The sequence below is a fragment of the Motacilla alba genome, chromosome 2, assembly GCF_015832195.1.
Source record: "Motacilla alba alba isolate MOTALB_02 chromosome 2, Motacilla_alba_V1.0_pri, whole genome shotgun sequence".
In the NCBI taxonomy this organism is placed as follows: Eukaryota; Metazoa; Chordata; class Aves; order Passeriformes; family Motacillidae; genus Motacilla; species Motacilla alba.
This window is the reverse complement of record NC_052017.1, coordinates 129,056,218-129,077,970: the sequence shown is the minus strand read 5'-3', so window position 1 is coordinate 129,077,970 and position 21,753 is coordinate 129,056,218. Positions and strand designations below refer to the sequence as shown.

Genomic DNA, 21,753 nt, shown 5'->3' with positions numbered 1-21,753 from the left:
AGGGACAGAGCAACGAAGCGCGGGAGGGGGGGCGGCGGGGCCACACCGCCCTTTTACAACACGCGGAGAGAAGGACGCTGCGGCCTGTTCCTCCCTCCGTTTCCTTCCGAGTGGTCTCGCCCGGGCCGGGCCGGGGAGCGGGGCGCACACGTGGGCCGTGCCGCGCCGAGCCGTGCCGTGCCGTGCCGCGCAGGGGAGGCCTGGTGGGTCCCGCAGTTCCCGGGCCGGGCGGCACTGCCCTTTCTCCCGCAGGCTGCATCCAGCAGCTGCCGGCGTGGGGAACCCTGCGAGGGGAGGACGGCGGGCGCGGCCCGACTCAGCCTCCCCGCCCTGTGGAGAGTGTGCGGTCGCGGCTTTACGCGGAGGGCCCCGTCCCCTTGGGTGGGTTGAGGTCCTGGCTGGGCTTCCCCCGTGCTCCCAAGGGAACGGCTGTCAGAGAGGGGGGCGGGCGGTGGCCTCAGACCCGGCTCCTCCGTTTGTCGCGCGTTTAAAGCCTGAAGGCAGCTAGGTGGTGCTTTGTAGCGAGGGATTGCTGTAACGCCCGGGGGATTCACGCTCCCGGCTCTACGGCGGGGCCGGCGGCGCCTGTGCCACTCCGCAGCCTTTCTCGGCCTACAGCGTGCTGAGGATGCTGCGCTGAGGTGGACCATGGCTGTGTGGGCTCGGCACGTCTCCCGCTGGGCTTGCCTGCTGAACGCGGCCCGTGCTGCTGAGCTTCCTCGGAGGCTGAGGGCTGGCGGCTGCGCCGGGGCCTGCCGTGAGCTGCCCTGTCTGGCCGCGCTGCCCGCCCGCAAGGAGGTTGTTCTGCGCAGACTGCAGGCGTGCAGGCAAGCGTCCACAGGGAGCTGCTCCCCGCCCGGCAGCGCCAAGGATGCATCCTTCTCTTCTCCCGAAAATAACTTGCCTTCAGTACAACAGGAACAAGCAAAAGCAGAAATATTACCTGATCTGAATGCGAAAATACTGGACGAAGGTAAGAGGCTTTAAGGGATACCATTTCTTCCAAATCTTCAAATTATATTTTCAGTATGCTGCGGTTTAACCCCAGCTGGGTTCTCGTTTTTTGCCCTGTTTGCCTAAAATATGTATGTGGAGTTCCTGACTTTCACTTCTGCTTATCTCCCTAGTTAATTCAGATAGTTATGGTCGATGTGGCATGCAAAGAATACCTTTAAAGTGAGATAAAGGTTTTGGGTAGAAATGTAGGTCTGGAGCTGCCGTTTGAAGGAGTTTTCATAACCCTACCTGCATCTGTTTGCCTTTCCCTCACAGATGTGGTGGTACAAACTAAAGGGATTTGGTTTGGGGGTTTTTGGGTGTTTGGTTTTGGTGGTTTTTAAATTTTTTTTTTGTTGTTGTTGGTTGGTTTGGGGTTTTTTGTTTGTTTGTTTGGGTTTTTTGTTGGTTTGGTTGTTTTGTTTTGTTTTCTTGGTTTGTTTTTGGGTTTGTTTTTTTTTATTTTGAACGAGGATGGGAGATTGCACGCCTGAAGCCGCTCCCACTCCACGGTTTGAGGGATCAAGGATGACCAACAGGAGGCAGTGGTGTGAAGCCTCCTTAGGCACTGCTCTGATGAGAAATGCTCGCCCAGCTGTCTTCTGAGGAAAGGACACGAAAGGAGATAAACGCAGCGGCGCCTTGGTGTTGTTGCTCTGAGGAAATTTACTCACCTTCCCCCCCTACTTTTACACCTAAACAAGGATTATAATATTTCCATCCTTTCAAATTACTTTGGATATGCTGAGAAAACTTGCTTTGAATTTCTAAGCAGCCTTGTATGTTCAGATTCTGCTTTGAGCCCAGCCAGCCTGGATTATACAGAGCTTATTATTTGGGGTGGCTCAGACCTGCACCAGAGATCTGTGTGTGTACTGGTTCTGAAACAGTGCTGCACCAAAGTGATGGGTCAGCCAGCTGGTATGTGGCTGCACCTTCAATGCAGTTTATCCACTTGCCAGATTTTTATCTGCCAGCAGACTGACTGGAGAATGTGTGTGTGTGTTTGCCCAATTGACAGTCTATATAATGGAATAAACATAATTGATAATTTTTGGGGGGGTTTGGTAATTTGAAGTGTGGTTCCCAATAGGAAGTATAAGGACCTTAAACTGGCAATAAAAGACATGTATGCGTCTAGAACGGACTTTATTGTATATTGGTTTCGTCCTCAAAAAGTTGAAAAAAAAACCACTTGATATTTCTATAGATTCCTAGAGAGTTCCTGTTCAATGTGTAAATGTTACTGAAAATATTTTACTGTGCTTTTGTTTCTGAGGCTATGAGAAAAAGACAAGACCTTCAACAGTTACGAAGCTAGTCTTTGCAACTCTTCCTGGAGCATTAGGCACATGCTAATTACTTTGGAATTACTTGTAGTAGAGTTCTGATATGCCTTTATTTCTTGACTTGGGAGAGTATTACCCTGGTCTCTCAGAAGCCATTATACAAAGCTATAGAGCACCAAAAATCCCCTTCCTGAAGAGTTTATAATCAGGGCATCGGATCAGTAATCAAACTGATGATTGATGTGGATGCTGGCAGCTAGCCTGCAAACAGCAATCTTAATCTTGCTGCTGTGAGCTCCTATCAATGGAAAAACAGATCTGTTTAGAGAATTTGTTTTTTAAAGATACTGAGTTCTGTGACTTGGAACACTTAGGGGAAAACAAGCATAATGATGTTCCCTTTGAAAGCTTAGTGAGTAGGAAGTTACTTCTTTTACTATTAGAGATAGTGGCATTTAGCTGCCTTTCTGTAATGGATAAGACATAATAGCTTGGCTGGAGTTGGCTATGAAATACATTGAAAGTTAAAACAGGTGCATTTCAGGCATCATATTCAGGAGAGCCACAAAGTAGTGGGCTGGTCAGGTTATGAAAAATAATCTTTGCAGTCGCCTTTTATCTGGCTATGATCAGGCAAGAATGCATTTGTGAAGACATTTGTGAAAGACAGTCCTTTTCCAGAGGGTGATCTGATCTGTTGTCTGCAGTGGTCTAGGCAGCAGACTGAAGACAGGCTCGCTGGGTGCTACTCTCAGATTTGGCCATATGAGTAAAAGTTGATGGACAGTGACCAGGAGATGGAACAGAGGCAAAAACTGGGAGCAGAGTCTATGTTTTTATGTTTTCAAATAATAGGTTGGCTGTTTATCACATGGCACAGTGTTCCTGCATTTTAGAAAAGATTTTAAGAGGTTTGTATAGCATTTGGTGGGAGTGTCTTTGTCTTTCACAAAATGCATTTGGGTCTTCTATATTTGTTTCTCAGACTGGGATGACATCCCACCTTCATCTGCTTTGGAGGTGATTTCCGAGGAAGAAGCTGTACAGATCATTGCAGAACCACTTCTCCCCATTCAGTCTTCCACGCTCCGAGATTATGTTGATCACTCAGAAACCCTTGCAAAACTTGTCCACCTAGGTAAGTGTGATTTTGTTTGTGTGGTCTCCCTGTGGCAGGAGCTTTGCAGATCCTGTAATTGGTGCTTTGCTCTTACTGGTTACCTCATAAACTTGAAAATGGGAACAGTGACCAATGGTAAAAAGCTGCAGAATGTTATCCAGGTTAACAAAAAGAGGGGACTGTGTCACTAGCAATGCCATACTACTGGGAAACAAAGCTGGCTGGTGTTAGTCCTTTAGTGCTGTGCGTGTTAGAAGGAGGCATCTCCCACAGCTTCAGGAGGTGGGGATCACTGTGTAATTTAATTGGTCTTTCTTCTTTTGGGCTGGTTAAGGATGCTTTAATTTGCTGCAAAACAAGGTGCAGCTCTTCATCCTTGGAAGGAAGGAATGAGAATGGTTGCTATGCATAACATTAGGAGTGAGGCACAGCACCCTGGAGAGGCAAGGGAAGAGATTGACAAGAGCCTTCCTTCTCATCAAAAAACACTTGTACTACAGAGATACCCAAGTTCAAGCTTTCTCACCACCTTGTTGCCCAAACATGCAAGGAAGACTAGAAAGAAGCTGGAGAAATTAATATTTGAGAGGGGGAATCTGTCCCCATGTGGTAAGAAATTGTCATGTGTGAGTCAGTATACTAAGTCACTTCACTGCAAAATGGTCATCTTCCCTTTTATAACAGATTTGGAAATTTCATGCACACATTCTTCTGTGCAACAAGAGCAGGTCTCTAAATGTGGCACATGCAGGATTCACTGCAAAGGTCTGTCTTGAAAAAATAAACTCAGCAAAAGCTTCTAAAATGACTGCTTATTTTATCTGGAGTCTTTCCACAATACACAAGGTGGTGTAGCCTTGCTGTGTTGAGTAATTAAAGTATGCAAAATCAGTGCAAAAAATTGAGTAGTCCTATAAATTCCAGCATGCCTTTGGGAAACACTTACAGAAAGCAGGGTCTGTGTTTAATTAAAACAACTTCTAATTTTGTTTGTTGTAGGAGTTGACTTATCCCAAGTGGAGAAACGTCAAAAGGCAGGTCAGCTCTTACTGACCTTGGACTTTGAAAAAGATGTAAAAAAAATACTTCTGTTTCTTAAGGATGTGGGTGTAGAAGACAATCAGCTGGGATCATTCCTGACCAAAAATCCATACATCCTTGGTGAAGATCTGGAAGCTTTAGAAACCAGGTCAGCCTTTCAAGTAGTAGCAGGGTGTTAAGCCCCTTGGCTTGAAGATCTGGTTTCCCAATTGGTTGAACCATGTCTGAAGGAACCTGTGCTGCCTGCTGCCTCCTTTCTTACTCAACCCCTGGCTCCGTGTTCTTGTGCCTCCCCATCTGTTGGCACTAATGTGTGATGGTATCATAAGGAAACACCTTCATCCACCTAAAAACTGCCTGTTAACAAATTTTACTGCCCATCCCTGTCTATCTGCCTCAGAGGAAGCCGCTTGCCATCTTAGGCCACTTGCTTTACTTTCTTTCTTTTGTCAGCTTTCTTTCCAAAATGACATCCCTGAGGCTTTACGTAAATTTGTAGAACAATATTAAACTCTTCAGTCACAATTTGAAACTTCATGAGTTCTGCAATCAAAGAAGCAGACCAGATCTCTTCTGTGTTGACATCTAATAGCAGCAGGGGGTTTTGGTGATTTTTTTCCTGTTTTCGAGCTGAAATTCAACACAAGACTACAAAGAACTAATTTGCGTGTGTGTATGTGTGTCACACTTGTATGGCCCTATACTGTTCTTCAGTCCTTAAAATTAACATTAATTTATAATATTATTCCTAATTCAATAGTTTTCTTTCAGAACAACTCATGTGTGTATGTATGTGCATGTTTAACATGAACTCAAAACTTCGCAGTACTCCAGAGAAAAAGTCTGTCGTCTTGGCTCTTGCATGTAGTAGCATTTCTGTCTGAAACAGAAATCTGAGAGTACAGGTATTCAGAAACAGGCACATGAGTAAACTCTTGTGTAACATAGATCTAAATTCTTTCCCCTCTGTTCTTCTAATCTTGTGTTCAATAAGTGTCCTTTCAGAAACAATATCCAAAAAAATACCCTGTGTCATTTTCCAGCAGTAGTTTTGAGTCTACATATCAGACCAGACTGCTTATGTTCTTCTGAAAGGAGGTTTGGAGGGTTTTTTTGTGATAAATATCCTAAATCTTCAATCAAGTCAGATTTTATTTTGAGTGACACTCCTGTGGCACTGGCTGGTTAGTAAAGAAGAGGCTAAACAGAGCAATCAGATTTCTCCTTAATTTTCTGCAGTATGATTCTTCTGTAAGTTTGACACTGGTGAATGATTTCCTGCAAGCTTTAAAGTAAGTGTGCTGTAAAGGCTGTGAAGTGAGTGTGTCTCAAATAGCTGTCTTTTGAAAGCTGAGTATCACCTTTGCATAAACAGTTCAGTGCAGATGGACGTAGTATTGGTTACATCACTCTGGAATGTTTTATTGCTATGGATGCCATGTTGCCAGGAAACAAAACACAAATTTCAATAGGTTTGGCATTTGACTTCAGATAAACACTGTAAAAGTCAAAACATTCCATAATTCCTGACAATTTTGACAGTTGCAAATCAGTGTCTGTACTGCAGCTGCACCAGATGCTTTGTTTTATGCTGGTGTTAATGATGACTTAAAACTGTTAACATGCTACATAGAACTGCTGAGCCCTGTAGTGGAACGAGGGCTAACCTCAGTGCCAGCACTCACAGATGTATCTTAAGCTTTGGCCAGGTTGGATAGTTGTGTTCCTTTGAATATTCTCGTTTCTACAGTCAGGTTACTATTATGTCGCCATTCCTCTTTTAAGTTTCTTGCCTTTCCAGAAAGAAACACTTCAAGTGTGAATCTTAATGACTTGTTAACAGAAAAGGAGTAGTGTCAGGACAGCCAAAAGGTTTGATTTTTAATCTGCCCATCTAGCTGTTTCTGGGATGCTTGGAAGCTGTGCCAGTTCCATTGTCATTGTCTGGAGCCTAGGGTGCTATCTTCTGTGTTGGGGTGCCTGCTCCGTTAGGAATTGGTCCTCTAGAGCTTGTTTTATATCCTCCATCTGGGAGTTTTAGGCTTGTGATAACTTAATTTCTGAGGATTTGTGGAAAGAGGGAAATTGTAGTGACTGGAAGGTAATTTTATTTTTTTCTCTCCACAAGACATGGTTTAACAGAAAGCCCATTTTTTGCTGAATATCTGCTTCTGCAGAATATTCTGCAACCCATTTATTATCTTAATTACTACCAGATAAGCCAATTCTTGTATGCTCTAAGTTGTTCTGACTGCAAATACTTCTCATATTGCAACTACTCTGATCTATAACCAGAGGAAGCCTCTCCAAATTGTAGTTTAGTTGTTTAGTACATGGTAGTATGTGGATTAATTGTGTCTCTTTACTTGGTGTGCGGTATTTCCCCTCTTCAAGCCTTTTTTTCTGGGAGCTGCGCTAATCATCTACTGCAAGGGGTACTTGAAATAGGATTTCACTTTCACTGAAATCAAAGTTTGGAAAAAGTTTTGACTTGGAAAGAAGGAAAGAAAGCAAGCTCTGTTAAATATCAAAACTTTAGTCAACTCCTCTTGCTTTTTGACAACCAGATGTTTGTTACTCACTTGTTAGACCAGTGACTAAAAGTAGGGACCTATTTGTGGCAAACACAACTTCAGCTGATGTAGAAATGTGTTTTTCGACAATATCTCTACACACAGCATCATTGTATGATATTTCTACTCCAATGCTATTGGCAAAACAGGAGTGTATGAGGTATAGGACTCCACTCTTTCAGCAGTAGAAATGGAATTCATTAAAATAGCAAAAGGCTGTATATATCTTCTTGTCCATACCCTATTAATGTGTTTGCAATCTAGGAGACAGACTGGTAGTTAACTGTAGGCTAACATAGTTATCTGCTTAAGTACAGCTGGAAGGAATTAAAATCTGTCTTCAGTATTGACATTCTGCTCTGAGGTTTATTTTACTTCTAATTAATTGGAAGGGAGGGTATTTTGCTTTTACGATAACTGCAGATTTCACCCTAATTATTTTTGGCAGAGTTGCATGTTAATGCTAGAACATCTGTCCATTTATAAGATATCACTGAGGAATTTAAGTGATCACTGAATAAATGGAGGCAATATAATTTTCATCACTGGATTTTATTTTGTTTTTGTTCTCTTTCTAGAGTGGCTTACCTAAAATCAAAAAAATTTGGTAAGTCAGAAATTGCTCAGATGGTCTCAAGAGCTCCATATTTACTGTTGTTTTCAGTGGAAAGATTGGATAACAGACTGGGTTTCTTCAAAAATGAACTTGGTCTCAGTGTAAAAAAGGTAACGACTGAAGTGTTCAGGTATTTTGTTAATGACTGTTGTAAGGTCTTGAAATATGAATACTCCAAGTGTTTGAAGGTTATCAACAAACATTGTGCTAACATCAGTAATGTCACTAGAGGGTTACAGAAGGGTAACATGGTTTTAACTGTCTGTGGAATTGATATGGACCCCTATCATTCAGAGGACCTGAAGTACAGTTTCTCAAGATGACCTTCTACAGGTTATTATCAAATAAGCATGTGTATGTCCAGTTCTGTTATTTGACGTGAGTCAAAGGACTGAATTTTTTTAATTACTGAAACAGCAAGCAGCTCTTTTAACTTCTGGAAAATTATTTGGTGCTCTTCATCTCTTCAAAATACTTTAACATACTTAAAGAATTTAAAAGATAGTCTAATCTGTGAATATCTGATCTAGATAAATGCTCAGCTCACCAAGAGTGGCCTCTGTTTGCTCATGGGTCCATACCACATTACGTGTTTAGCGGTTATTCAGCACCGTGCTTTGGGATCTTCAGGGCAGGTAGTAGCTGGACTTGCCTGGAGTAAGTGGGCAGTGTTAGTTGTGTCCTGCAGTAGGTGGGGATTGCAATGAATACCAAATTCCAAATGGAATCTTGGGTTTTTCTGTTAGCTGAACAGTCATAGCTACTACAGTGCGCTATTGCTGGCCTTTCCAAATTTGAGGTGAGAAATCTCGGAAAAAAGTTTAGCCACTGCCTTGTACTCACGGTGGACTACAAGTAATCAGACACTTCAGGGAATGCAGAGTATTTCTTGTAGTGCTGTTACACTGTGGTCTAACCAGATTCAGAAGTTAGCTCCACTGCCACTAAAAAATCCTTTTATAGCCTCCATCGGGTAGTGTTTTGTTTACTTTTTTTAAAAAGATGGGAAGAAACAACTTGAGGGCTGAGAGAAATTGGGCAATGGAGCGTACTTTCTCCTTTTGATGCATGCTTGTACTCCCTCTTCCTGTCTGCTTTACAATTGTATTATTTTTTGTTTTCCAAAAGAACATATTTAAGTAATGTTTTGCATCTTAACATACTTCTGTTTCATGCAAACTCATCCTTGGTGTAGAGATAAAATGAAATACAAAATTAAATTAAAAAAAAACAGTTTATATAGGATCTTTCTTTCACAGATAAATTTACAAAGAAGCCTTCAGTAAAACTCTTTAATTTATGTGTTTTTTCTGATTGTAGACAAAGGATCTGGTAATTCGTCTTCCAAGGCTACTGACTGGCAAAATAGAGCCTGTAAAAGAAAATCTTCAGGTGAGATTAAGAATAGAAATGAAAAGTGTATTGTATATAGTTTAAGAGTTGTCAGAAGATAAAATTCATGCAGGGGATTGTGTACAGAAAGAATTTAATGAAATAATTTTAGTGGTGATATAAAATAACTGTTAAACAATGTATTTTCCTCTGTAGCATGCAAGCTGAATGCATGGAGCATTACCTTATTTTCTCTTCTACTCTGATGTATTGCCTTCCTGCCAAAAGTTGCTGTATGATGACATAAATGGTTACCCTTTTTTTAATGAGTAGAAAAATACTCAGTCTTTTTTTCCCTCCTCTTAATTATTATGTTTCTTTGCTAACTTGGATTGTCCTGTGAGTATTTAGGAGCAAGAAATGTGCAGTTGATTATTTTTCTCCTGGCAGGTACCTAGCCTGCCAAAATGTGCATTTGACACCTATTGTCTGATAGCAGATGGTCGTTATTAACAACTGTTGGGTAAATAACTTCAAACCCATGGGGATTCCTTTCCCTTTTGAAAATGTAAGTGTATTGCTTTAATTACTGTGCTGTAAAGCCATCGAGGCCAAACAGCATGATGTAGTGTAACAATTTGTGAAATTCCATTATTCTATAACAAATAACTATAAATCAAAATGTATAATTTTCAGACAGACTCAGTGTTCTGAAACTATTAAACTGTAGAAATCTTGCAATCTGAAATGTGTGTGTGGTAAGGGAGGAGACTGGAAAGTAGCAGACTGTTCTAATTAATAGTGCTTTCTTTTTAAACACACATTGTTTCCACAGGCTAGGGAGCCATTATTACAATGAATGTGTTTTTGAGGTCTTTAGTTCTCTGTGACTATCTTGTTTATCTACCAAGAAATACAGCATAGCACCTCTATTTTTAAAATGTGTGAGAAAGGGAAAGAAAGGAAGGATTTTTAGGTCCCCACTGTTGGAATCTACTAATTCTTAAAAGCTCAAGCTTTTCGGGAGATTGGATTCAGAATCTGTGTTCAGACCTGTATGTCCTAAACTGGTGGTGGGAGGACAGTACTTGGAAAGTGAAATCACTTACCAACAGTTCAGGAGTGATCAGGTTGTATCCCTCCTTCTGAACGGACTGTTATTTAGAAACAAGTACAGTAGCTGATCTTGGCTGTCGTAAGATACCAGTCATGGACTAAATGTGCTGAAGGATTGCTTAATCAATCCTCTGAGGGTTTAATCAAGCACAATTAGAGATTCATTGACAGGGTAAAACCTGTCAAAGCTTTCATTACCACTGCCTGTTGTGGGAATAAAACATACTTTGTTGAGTATTGCTGAGGCTTACGCAATAAGGATATTAGCATGTGTGGCCTAGAGAGTTACTGAATATTAAACATGTTTGCAGTCAGACTGAGTGCAGTCAAAGCAACTTACACCTGAGGTCACTGATCATGTCGAGGGAGCTGTTCCATGTCATGGAGTAGAAGATAAAAGCTCAAGATTCTTGCCACAATTACCTCTGTAGTGGGCCCAGCTTTATCTCTGCAGTGATTTAACATGGGGTCTTAACTCTGGTTGTGTATCTTGATGCAGGAAGTTACCCCTGTCAGCTCAGGTCCATGGAAGATACCACTCATGTGCAAACACCTATTTCCATACTTGAGTGCTGTCTTAGTTGAATGGTATTTTGTGTGGTGCACTCATATTTATAAAGCAGAAAAGCTAAAAAGAGGAGTTGAAAGACCTGATTATAGTTGCCTCTAGAAACAGTTCCCTGTAAGAATTTGGAAGTCCTAAGGTAAATTCAAAACCTAGATTCCAAGCCTTTCCCTCCATTTGACAAGCAGTTCTGGAAAAGAGCTGCAGTCTTGGCCCATCAAACTGGGCAAACAAAAACACCACCTTCTTGCCAATTGAAGTACCTTAGTTTGATATGAAAGTCTGGTTATGTTAGCTGGCAAGCACACCCACTAAACTGAAAACAAGCTGCTTGTAAGTGTCACTGGAGGATAGAAGAAATGACTGAGTTAACAGACACTCTTGTATGCTGAATTCTTTCTCAACAACTCAATGAATTGCTTGCCATTCTGCACTTTGGGAGGAGTGCTCATGATTTTATTGAAAAAATGTGTTTTGTTTGCCTTTTGGGAAATCATAATTGAAGTCAAGGCAGTCTCTGAAAAAGACATCTTACTTGAGACTTTATTGAACTGTAGAATAAATCAAATACACTATGTATTCTACACACCTCTTTTAGGTTCAGCAGTCTTGAGTTGAAGACTATAGAGATTATACTCCCTATTTTAAAAAATGTACCTTGGATACATTAGCAAAAGAGGTAACACATTAGCAAAAGTAGTCACTAGCTATTTGATTGCTGTGCTTTTCAGAGCTCATCAGCTCCACAGGAAGAAAGTCTTTTGACAGCTTGGTGTTGAAAATGATAAAGGACTCTTAGGGGAGAATTTTTATGCTTTTAACTGCCATACATATGGAGATGTGGTTTTTTTGTTCATATCTCAGACAAACTGAAAAATACATGACATTCACAGAAGTTATCTTTATTTTGAGGTTATTCTATAAAACAATTACACTTTTATCTAGAACAATAAATAATTTGCATTGTCTGACTTTAGAAGAACTGAAGTGGCAGATATTTTTGTGGTTTGCATTCTTGTGGCTGTGTGAAAAAGGATAGAAGAATTTTGCATTAATTTATTTCAGTGGCACATTAAAACAAGCTAAGTTTGCTGTACTTGCAAAGATAAAATTGTGCTCTTTTTCAGGTTTGTCAAATTGAACTTGGTTTTCAACGTAATGAAATTCAGCAGATAGTGTGTAAAACTCCCAAGATTTTAACTGCAAGTAAAAAGAGACTCAAACAGACGTTTGACTACTTACACAACATAATGGGCATTCCCCACCACATGCTTACTCGCTTTCCTCAGGTGAGCTGTTAATCTGGGAATAAATTGTAGGTGCTCTTGTCATAGCCACTTCACTAATGTGCTGAAGGTGGAGCCTTGCTCTGTGCAGAACATAAGTGTATTCTTCAGCTAGCCTGTGGCTTTTACTCTAATAGGGATAACTTTTATTAGCAATCCAGAAACCATTGAGGGTTTCCATATGGAACTGGTGCTTATTTTCCCTTAGCACATGTGACATCACTACCCACAGCCTTGTGATATTTAAGGTTTTCAACAGAGGTAGTCATGCTCATCTCGTCTGTGTTCATGCAAGAGAGATTACTGCCTGCTTAGGGATTTGCTTGTCCTGAAATCTTACCTAAGAGACACAAGAGAAGGCAGATTATGCAGAAGATCTGTTCAGTAGATAACATTATATATATATATGTAAATATAAACATTTCTTTCAGGTTTGTCTAGTTAAAAAATAAGCTTTAGAAATTTTAGGATCTGGAAATACAGTGTAAAGATAAGAGAAGTTCTGTCCATTAGACAATCAGATTATCATTGGTCTTCTTATTGCTGCAGCAATTGCTAAAATACCATGGGATTGAAAATAGATTCGTTTCTTAATTACTATTTTGGGGTTTTTTTTCTACCTCCTCATTACTGCTATTTCATCACAAATTAAAAGCTGAAAGTGTTAGTCACTTCATTCAATGCCTACATGCAGTTGCACTATCTTCTTACAAGGCAAAAATGAAAGCAGAAATTACAGCTTCTGAACAGCAGTAGTTTTCTTTCTAAAGCAAGTTTAGGAGAGAATCTAAGTGGCTCGAAAGCCAAAATTGCATGGGGGAATAAAACCATTCCTCAGGATTTTGATTATCTTACTATTTAATCTATCTTTACTTAACAAGGATGCTTGCTTTTATGTTCATCTTTGTCAGTTTGCCCTCCTTGATCTGTAAGTGACCGCAAGTTTTGCTCACTTCTCAGCTGTCTTATTGTTGGCTTTATGGTGGTTCACCTCATTACTTTTCTTCCTTTTGTTTGGTAGGATAAGGGGAATGTTTCCTCTGTTCCTTATACTTGGCACAGTCTCTCCCTCTCTTTCCTGTTCTTCCCTTTCACCCTGGAAAACTGTGAATTCCAGGATACAGGTAGTGCACATCAGTCTATATATGGTTGGGCCTTTAACTTGTGCCTTCACAAATGCCTATTTATCTCCATCTGTACTCACTTTTATCCTCAATGACAGTAATATTGAAAATAGGAAGTATACAGGATTTTTTTTGGTCAAATTCTCTCTGATGTTACAGTTCTCTTGTAACCATTCTGTAAGCTATAAATGGTGGTTAAGTGTTTCTTTTATTTTCTCCAGTATTTTGACTGCCTCTTAAAATTCAAGGAAGGCAGAGGAGGAACAGTAGTTTTGTTTTTCCATCCTTGTTCAAATTAGTTTGCATCCTCATTAAGCTCTTCTTCCATTAATGGAGTCTCTTTTTTAGTAAAATCTCTACTTCCTATTCATATTTTCATCATTATTGCCTCTATATCATCTCTCTCTATTCTGTTGTATTGCTCAGGAATGAGCTTAGATCTTTGCTTTTACGACTTAACTGTGCATCTCATCTTCCCCGCTTCCCTCTCTTTTTAAATGTTCTGCTGATTTGTGTTTCTCTTACCATTGTTCTCATCTTTGACTGTCTAGATTATTTTTTTTTTGTGGCAGGTATCTTCAAAGGTAGGCATTGCTGTGCAGCAGAAGACAAATGGTTGCTTTGAACCACCACACTGTGCCTCTTGGCCACATTATCATGACAGGAGTCACATCCACTCACCTTTACCCTTGCCACTGTGCCAGTTTGTTATTTGCATTATGCCATGTGGTCACCTCTTCATTTCTTCCTTGTAGCAGTGATCATTTGGATCTGTATGATGCTAGAGGGAAAGTGCTCCCTGTTACTGAATGCCTCCACTTTCCTGGCTGTGATTACACAAAAGTAATATGGTTGTTATACAGAAACAACTCTCAAGCACATTAGGATTTTTGTATCACTCCCTGTTTTTTGTTGTGTATGTCAGCATATTGTATTGAAGTATTTATTTAGAGTTTAGATAATTTATATATAAATGTAACCTACCTGGTGTTTGACATAAATTAAAGGAAAATAAACGTATTTTATATATAAATGTAACCTACCTGGTGTTTGACGTAAATTAAAGGAAAATAAACCTATTATTTTTTTGCTTCCTAGATCTTCAGGTTGTCTAAAAAATGCTCTTATTTTTGATGCCTCAGGGTCTGAAATTTAGACAACCTAAAAAAATTTTCCCTTTTTTCTTTCTTAGGTTTTCAACTCAAAGCTATTACGAATCAGAGAGAGGCATATGTTTCTTGCGTTCTTGGGAAGAGCCCAGTATGACCCAGCACAACCCAGCTACATCTCCCTGGATCAGCTGGTATCCTTGCCCGATGAGGTGTTTTGTACAGAGATTGCCAAAGCGTCTATGCAGGACTTTGAAAATTTCTTAAAAACACTTTGATTAGTAACACATGTAAAAAATTATAGAATTAAGTTGTAAAATAAACACACTTTATAAAACGAGTTCCCCTTAAGGTCTCTTAACTTTTTAATTACTGGTTTAAGAAGTCCTTGTTTATGAAACGTGTAGGATTTAAAGGCTTACAGTATTACTTATAGTAACTTAAAAATGTATTTCAGAAGGATTGAGCCATTATGATGATTGCTACTAATGCAAGCCTTCTAATTAATCACTAACTTAATTCAGAGTGGATGATGCAGCACATTAACAGAAAGGTAAATTCAAATACTTTTTTTTTTTTATAATGGCAGAATTTTGGGAGATTGGAAAACTAGCTAGTGACTTATTCCCTGTCTTGCCCTGTGTTATCTTCTCCTTTCACCCTCTTCCCCAAAAGTTAGAATAGCAAGATAGCGTGGTAGTGAAGTAATGTTGTGTTTACCTGCTTGAGCTAATAATGTTATTATTTTCCTTGTATGATAGAAAGAATCACACCATTAATATGTGAAGCTCCTCATACAGAAAGGCATTCTTTCAATAGGCTACAAAGGTGTTTCTTTTTGAAGCTGGCTGCTGAAATTAGCATCCTAAAAGGTGGTTAGAAATGTCAAAAAAAACCCCAGCAAACGGAATTTAGGAAAATTGTAAAAAGAAAAAAAAAAGCTGTTAGTGTCCCTGAAATCTAGAAGAACTTTTAGTTACTTTTCTCTTCCCCATGTTCAGTTTTTCACCCCCCATACCAATGAGATTTGTGTGGCTTTAATACACAAGTAACCACATGAAAAGAGGCTGTAGTATATATTAAGGTGATAGAGTTGGTCAGTTGTAAAAGCTGAAGTAAATTCTGACATTTGGCATCATGGGATATTGAAAATACTTAATCTTATCATAACACAAAGCACGTTAATATGGAATTATCAAATGCTTCACAGTGTATTTGGGAAAAATGAAAAAGCTGCCTTAATCCACATGCAGAATTGTTTGATGTTGTTTAGAAGTTTGAATTCCTTCATTAAAAGCAGCTCAGGAAATCTGAAATCCAGATGTTTTAATTTGGATTTAAACTTGTTTAATGAAAATGCCTCAATGTTTTAAAACCTCACTGTTGAAGCTAAAAATAGCAATTTTTATGCACACAGCAGAATAAAATCCAAAAGGCTAAATTCTACTAATAGATGTGACATAAAGTAAGATTAAAGAGATTTAAAGAATGAGAATAGTAGTGATCTCTGGATTATGACTTTGGATAAATTCTTATTTCAAATTAACAAGTGCTTGAAACACATTGAAAAACCACATTCATTTTCTGCAATATATATCTGAGATGATCTCTTTTGTAATTTTTCTCATGTTTTCTGTTCCATTGGCATGGGAAGATTGTCTGAAATACTCTATTAAATAGACAGTTCTTGGTGGAGGTGCATATCAAATTTCATGGTGGCTGAAATGTGCTGACTAAGCACTTCCCCCCATTTCCTCCTGTTAAATAAAAGTATCCAAAGTCCAATATGCTTACTTGGATTTCTGACAGTATTAAATGCTAGTAACAAACGGTAATCTTCAAATAATCTTGTAAAAAATAATGTTTACCGTAAAAATGTTAATAGAAAATATGTGGGTTCATAATGTTGGAGTTAATTTTTGCAGATTTTCTCCACTAGCCTTATTACTATGTATTACCATTGTAACAGAAATTGTATTACAGATTCTGTACATTTTGAATGTCTCAAAATTTGGGCTTTAAATTCCTTTAATATTTTTAAATGTGGGAATGATTGCTGCCACAGCTAAACCAGTTTCTTTGGAATGTTGAATGCGCAAGCTCCTGCCGAACCAGCTTCCCCGAACCGCGATGAAGAATGGACGCAAAACATTTAAAGGGAGTGCTAAAATGGGAGGGGGGGGATCGAAGAACTTTTTGAGCATCCTGACAAAAACTTTGTGGCTTTACGATTAAAAAAAAAAAAGAAACCATAAACTTTTCTGGCTGAAATTGCCCACTGCGTTACCTACTACCTCTTTCTGGGCTCCCCCCACGTCCACATTTTGTTACAAATCGCAGTGCTCCCTTCCCGAAGGCAGGCGTGGGCAGATGCAGCGCTCTGTGCTCTCCGCTCCCCTGGCGGCTGCGATACCTGAGCAGAGGCAGGTTTCTGCTCCTTGGCGTGACCCATGGTTGCTTTGCTTAGCGTGCTTTACAAAGGTAATTTTTATTTTCTATTGTTTTCCTCTGTCGCCGTTTCTGCGCCCCCGGCAGTGCGCAGGCGCGGCCGCCGGGCGGGCATTGGCGGGCCCGCCCCGCCCCGCGCCTTACCCAGGAGGCCGCGCGCTGCGCCGAGGTCAAGATGGCGGCGAGGGCGCCTGGTGAGGCTGCGGGGGCGCTGAGGGGGCGGCGGGGCCGGGTCTCTCCCCGACCCCTTCCCGTTTGCGGTGCTGGGCTCACCTCGGCCCGCGCTTGGCACCGAGGCGGGCCGTGACGGGGAGAGGGGGAGCCGGGGAGCCGGTGTGCACCGTATGCCCTTGACAGGGACAGCGAGTGCCGGTTGCACAGTTGCCGGGCGAGTCTCCTCGCCGGCTTTCCCGTGGCAGCGGAGGGAGCCTGGCCCCGACAGCTGAGCCTTCTGGGCGTACACAGTGCCCGGGAGCACCAGAGGAAGCCTTGGGCTGCTCGTGAGGGCCCTCGGGGATTGCTGTCCTGCGCGGATACCGACTCGGCGCGCAGTCGGTCTAAGGTTATTCCTCGTCTGGCCCTAAAGGACGAATGAATAACTAAGTAACCTGCTGAGGTAGTGCTCTAATGAGCTTTTTTGGGATGTTTTGGGGATGCCTGGTAAGACAGATGACTTAAAAGTCCCGTAAAACAGCTTGCCCGCGCTGCACTGTCCGTGTCGTGCCGTTCGTGGCCTTCTAGACCCCTTGTTGAGGTATTTAATTTTGTGTAAAAGCACCTTTGCCATCCCAAAACACATTTAAAGGAAGCTAAGCGTGATATATGTGGTGTGAAGTTCTCTTTTTTTGTCTGATTAATATTTTTTTTGTTTGGTTGGGGTTTATTTGAGGTTTTAGTGTGGATTTCATGGTTGACTTTGGCAGCTCCTTGAAAAAGGAATAACATTCAAGTATCTGGAGAGGAGAGCAGAAGGTTAACAGTATAATAATATGCTGGGCTTGAAGTCACATAGTGAAAGCCAAAGAACCTAGATAAATTACTGGAAAAGCCTGATGGTTTTGCTTTATGTAGACTCTATGGGTTTGGCTCATGTGAGTGTTACAGAGTCTGAGAATTTTGTTGCTGTCTTTGATGAGGAATTGGTAGCATTTTTCCAAATCTTGAAGCAGCCCAATGTTCAGATTCAGTGAAATGGGTTAATCTCTTGTATGTAATGAGTTCAGTGTCAGTTATGTGATGCTGAGAAGGGCCAAGTCGTGTATGGTCAAATTCAGACTTGATGCAGTGTTACATTACTGCATGTGTTGGAGGCCAGCAAATATTTGTGTACTGCCACAGGAATGTGTAAATGTTGAATTTTACCTTGCTGTGCAACTGATGATCGTCATGTTCAGTTGCAGGAGGTGGTCGCCTGTTAGACAAGATTTGCAAGTGGTATTACAATGCAGCTGGGTTCAACAAATACGGTAAGTGTTCCACTGAGTTTTAAAAACTGCGACTGTAACAGTTCTCAAACTAGTTATGGTTCATAGCTGGCATATGTACATGCAGGTTGGCATAAGTCCTTTTGATCAAAACTAGCTGCTGCTACTGTGGCAAAAAAAGTTAGCAATAGCTTCAGTTATTTCTGTTATTTCCATTATTTCTGTGCTTGCTCATGTTCCAGTGAATTAACTTATAACAGGCTAAGCTGGGGTTGCTGAAAGAACTTTCACAGAGCAGTCCTGAAAACTCAGTTATTTACATTTCCCCACCGAGTCACTTTCCCTGGCCAGTGTCTTCTAACCCAAAGACTGCCCTTGAAGCTGGAGAGGTTCCCACTGATAGTAGTCAGCCTATCTGCAGTACTTATGCAAAGTATGAAAGTGCAAAAAAGATTATAGTTATTCTGCCCTTTGTGTCACCATAACTTCAGCTGGCATCACCCTGGCCTGGTGGAATAGGTGTCAAAACAGGGCTTCCTTAAGGAGAAGCGGGTCCCTTAATGGTATTGTCTTTGGTTTATTCAGAGTTGTTACCGAGTTTGTTTCAGCCATTTAGATGGCAGAACAGTTCTTGTATGACAAGAATCTCAATATTCAGATGCTGCAATTTATTGCTCACCAAATGCAAGCAAATCTCTTAAAGGAAGTTAACATACCTGCCCTGGGGAAGTTAAAAAAAATTACAGGAAAACTGTTAACAAGTAGCTTAGATCCTTCCTCCAAAGATGCAGTGCTTAATTCCTCTTGATAATGCCTGTCTGCTGAAATTCTTACTTCTGCTGCTTATCTGGAAATGCAAGTAAAAAATTAGAGAAGCACCAAATTTAATATTAGTGATTAAACTAGCAGCAGTGCTCCCTGTGCCTTTGGAATAAATTACAAAATTGAATTTGAGAAAACGTGACTCAAAATAAATTTTTGTTTTGTTGAGACACTACTGCCAAATCAGTCACATGAGATGAAAACCTTTAACCATAAGTCAGTTGGTGTGTTGTAGTAATCATCTTGGAATGCCACAGAAGTAATATTTTGTCCTATTTTGTTAATACTGAACCTTACAGAGAGGTTGGTTGAGTTTCGAGAATCCTTCGTTCCACAGAAGGTGTGGGTGTGCTTAGTTTTGAGAAGACTGGGTGTTTCTCCCTGATTTAACTTCTAATTTGGAGCTCACACACCAAGATAGAGCAATAGGTTTCCATAGCTTAATATAGTCAGCAGAGGTCTGGTCATTATGAACAGGGCAGTTTAGAAAAAAAATTCTTCAGTACTGAAGGAGTCTCATCAGTGGCTGACAGACTCATGGATTCAGAGCTCTCAAAAACCCTTTACCTGGACAGTCATCTTTAACAAAAATACAAAATTAGATGCACAGAAGTTCACCCCTTAGATCCAAGGAAATTTTTGTTCTGTATATGTATATTCTCATGAAACACATTGAATTAAATTAAATACCCATTTTCCTTATTCCTCTTTAAGAAAAGGAGTGGAAAAAATAAATGGAGTCTGTGAAAGTCAGTGTTTAGGGTTGCATGTTCTCTCTGAGCAGTTAGTGGCTCTCCTGGATTGTTTTGACTTTTCTTCATAATTTTGTGCTGGAAGTGTTTTGCCCATGGTACATGGGCAAGTGTCAATCCTAAATCTTACTGAAGAGCATTTATTCCGTGGTCCTGTAAATTCTTCTTGGTACAGGGCTAATGCGAGATGATACACTGTATGAAGATGATGATGTAAAAGAAGCACTGAAGAGACTTCCAGAAAATCTGTACAATGAGAGAGTATTTCGCATAAAGCGAGCTCTGGACTTGAGCTTGAAACATCAGATCCTTCCCAAAGACCAGTGGGTGAAGTATGAAGAGGTATGGCGTGTTTCCAAGGTGCAGCTCTTAAATGGCACTGCCAGGACTGGTGGTTGGGATTTTCATTCTCCGGGGAGACACTTGTTCTTTATAGTGAGTGAGTCAATAGCTCATGGAATACCTCTGGAAAACACTTTTGATTGCAGTTTAAAAATCTGTTTTTCTGTATGAATTACTAAATTCTTCTCAAGATGACAGAAACTTAAGCTGTAGCTCAGAATCACAGCACTTTGTTTGTATTCAGACAAAATACTTCTTCTAAACTGTCAGATAAAGAAATACAATGTAAATAGCTTTGGAATTCTTAAAGAAGGTCTCCTGCTTTTCTGATTAAGAAATAAATCTTGCAGAAAATCTTGAGCCAAAGATTTTACATTAAAATAAGTGTTACCTTGTACTTTAAAAAAACCAACTGAACTTTCCTTATCAGATGTAACTAAAATTTATTTTTTGGTAGTGAATCAGTTGACAGACTTTGCGTCAGTGTCCACCTCAGCTTTCTCAAGTTTACCTGGCAGAGAGGAATTTTATCATCAAGCTTTTGACTGTAGGAGAGTATAAAGGTATTAATGCATCTCTGAATAAGCAGAAGCTGTTTCTTTTGCTCTCATAGGTCATATTTAGGTGACTGCTACATTGAATAATTGGTCACATATTTCCTCAAGCAGCAGTTTGGTTTGTAAGTGTTAAACATGGTCAGGGTGTTCTATCAAATACAAGTTTACAGTGCTGTTTAGAAGTTAAGCTCAAAAAGAGATTATCTGGAGTATTATTGTTGGACTTTGAACTAATTAAAGTGGATCGTGTACATTTGTGTGTCTGCCAAAAGGAACAGCTTCTAAAGGCATAGCTGTAAGCATCACTTTGCCTGCTAATGTTAATGAGGCATTACGAATTAGTGGTTGCTGCAGTTGAGAACTTGTCATCACAGACTTGGCAGATACAAAGTTTACCTTTCCAGGGTAAGTAAGACTGGATTTTTTGGTTGGTTCGTTGTTTTTTTTTTCCTTGATAGGTTGGTGTTTAGTCAAACCTGCGAAGGAATGAGAAAGAAACAATCTGTAGGAATGACTTGAGGTGTTTCTGGACCTTGCTGTAAGTTTAAATATAAAACTTATTAAATATCTCTTATTTTTCAGGATCACCGTTATCTTGAACCATACCTAAAAGAAGTAATCCGTGAAAGACAAGAAAGGGAAGCATGGAACAAGAAGTAACTATTGAACTACTTCATGCAAATACCCAGATATTTCTGATATTTTAAACATTTGGTTGTAAAAGTCCATAGGGAGGCAATCGTGGGGCTGAGGAATACTGTTTCAGCTTGTTCATTGAGTCTGTTCATCCAACTAAAATAAACATGTCAAACTATAAAAATCTTGGAAGAGTTCTTTCTCAATGTTAACAAGCTAATGTTCGGATCTTTCCTGTGAGCATATACATTACACATTAGCTTATTGGTATGCAGTCTTCATTCCAGCTTTTGATTCTTGCTCTTTTCATCATACAGCTGTTTTCTGCAGTAGTAGAATTAGGTAAGAAATTTTCAAGGCTGTTGGTGCTAGTTGCTCTCTTAAGTTAAAGAGATTTGGTATTCATTCGTCAGTTGTCACTGTAGACAACAGTACTGAACCAGTGGTTGATGTTACAATGGTGTTGTGAGACAGCAGGATGTAATATTCTGTGTACCCAAGCAGATATATATTGTAAAAATGGAAAATATAGATGATTCATTAATCATAAAATAGGAAATGTTTCGCTAACTTTTTATACCATATACATTGTTAAGCTTTAAAAA

At 40.1% G+C, this 21,753-nt stretch overlaps 2 protein-coding genes across 2 annotated transcripts; both read left to right on the top strand.

Moving 5' to 3' along the window:
• The first annotated feature begins 64 nt into the window (after nt 1-64).
• On the top strand, nt 65-16,412 carry MTERF3 (mitochondrial transcription termination factor 3). Its single transcript, XM_038127186.1, has 7 exons — nt 65-973; nt 3,271-3,423; nt 4,405-4,594; nt 7,598-7,745; nt 8,956-9,027; nt 11,776-11,937; nt 14,251-16,412. Exons 1-7 carry the CDS (start codon nt 649-651, stop codon nt 14,443-14,445), a joined length of 1,245 nt encoding a protein of 414 aa, XP_037983114.1. The 5' UTR covers nt 65-648; the 3' UTR covers nt 14,446-16,412.
• A 310-nt stretch (nt 16,413-16,722) lies between these two features.
• On the top strand, nt 16,723-21,334 carry LOC119697080 (cytochrome b-c1 complex subunit 7). The gene is made up of 4 exons (XM_038127187.1): nt 16,723-16,809; nt 18,010-18,081; nt 19,789-19,955; nt 21,095-21,334. The coding sequence occupies exons 1-4, from the start codon at nt 16,791-16,793 to the stop codon at nt 21,170-21,172; spliced, it is 336 nt and encodes a 111-aa protein (XP_037983115.1). The 5' UTR covers nt 16,723-16,790; the 3' UTR covers nt 21,173-21,334.
• The last annotated feature ends 419 nt before the right edge of the window (nt 21,335-21,753 follow it).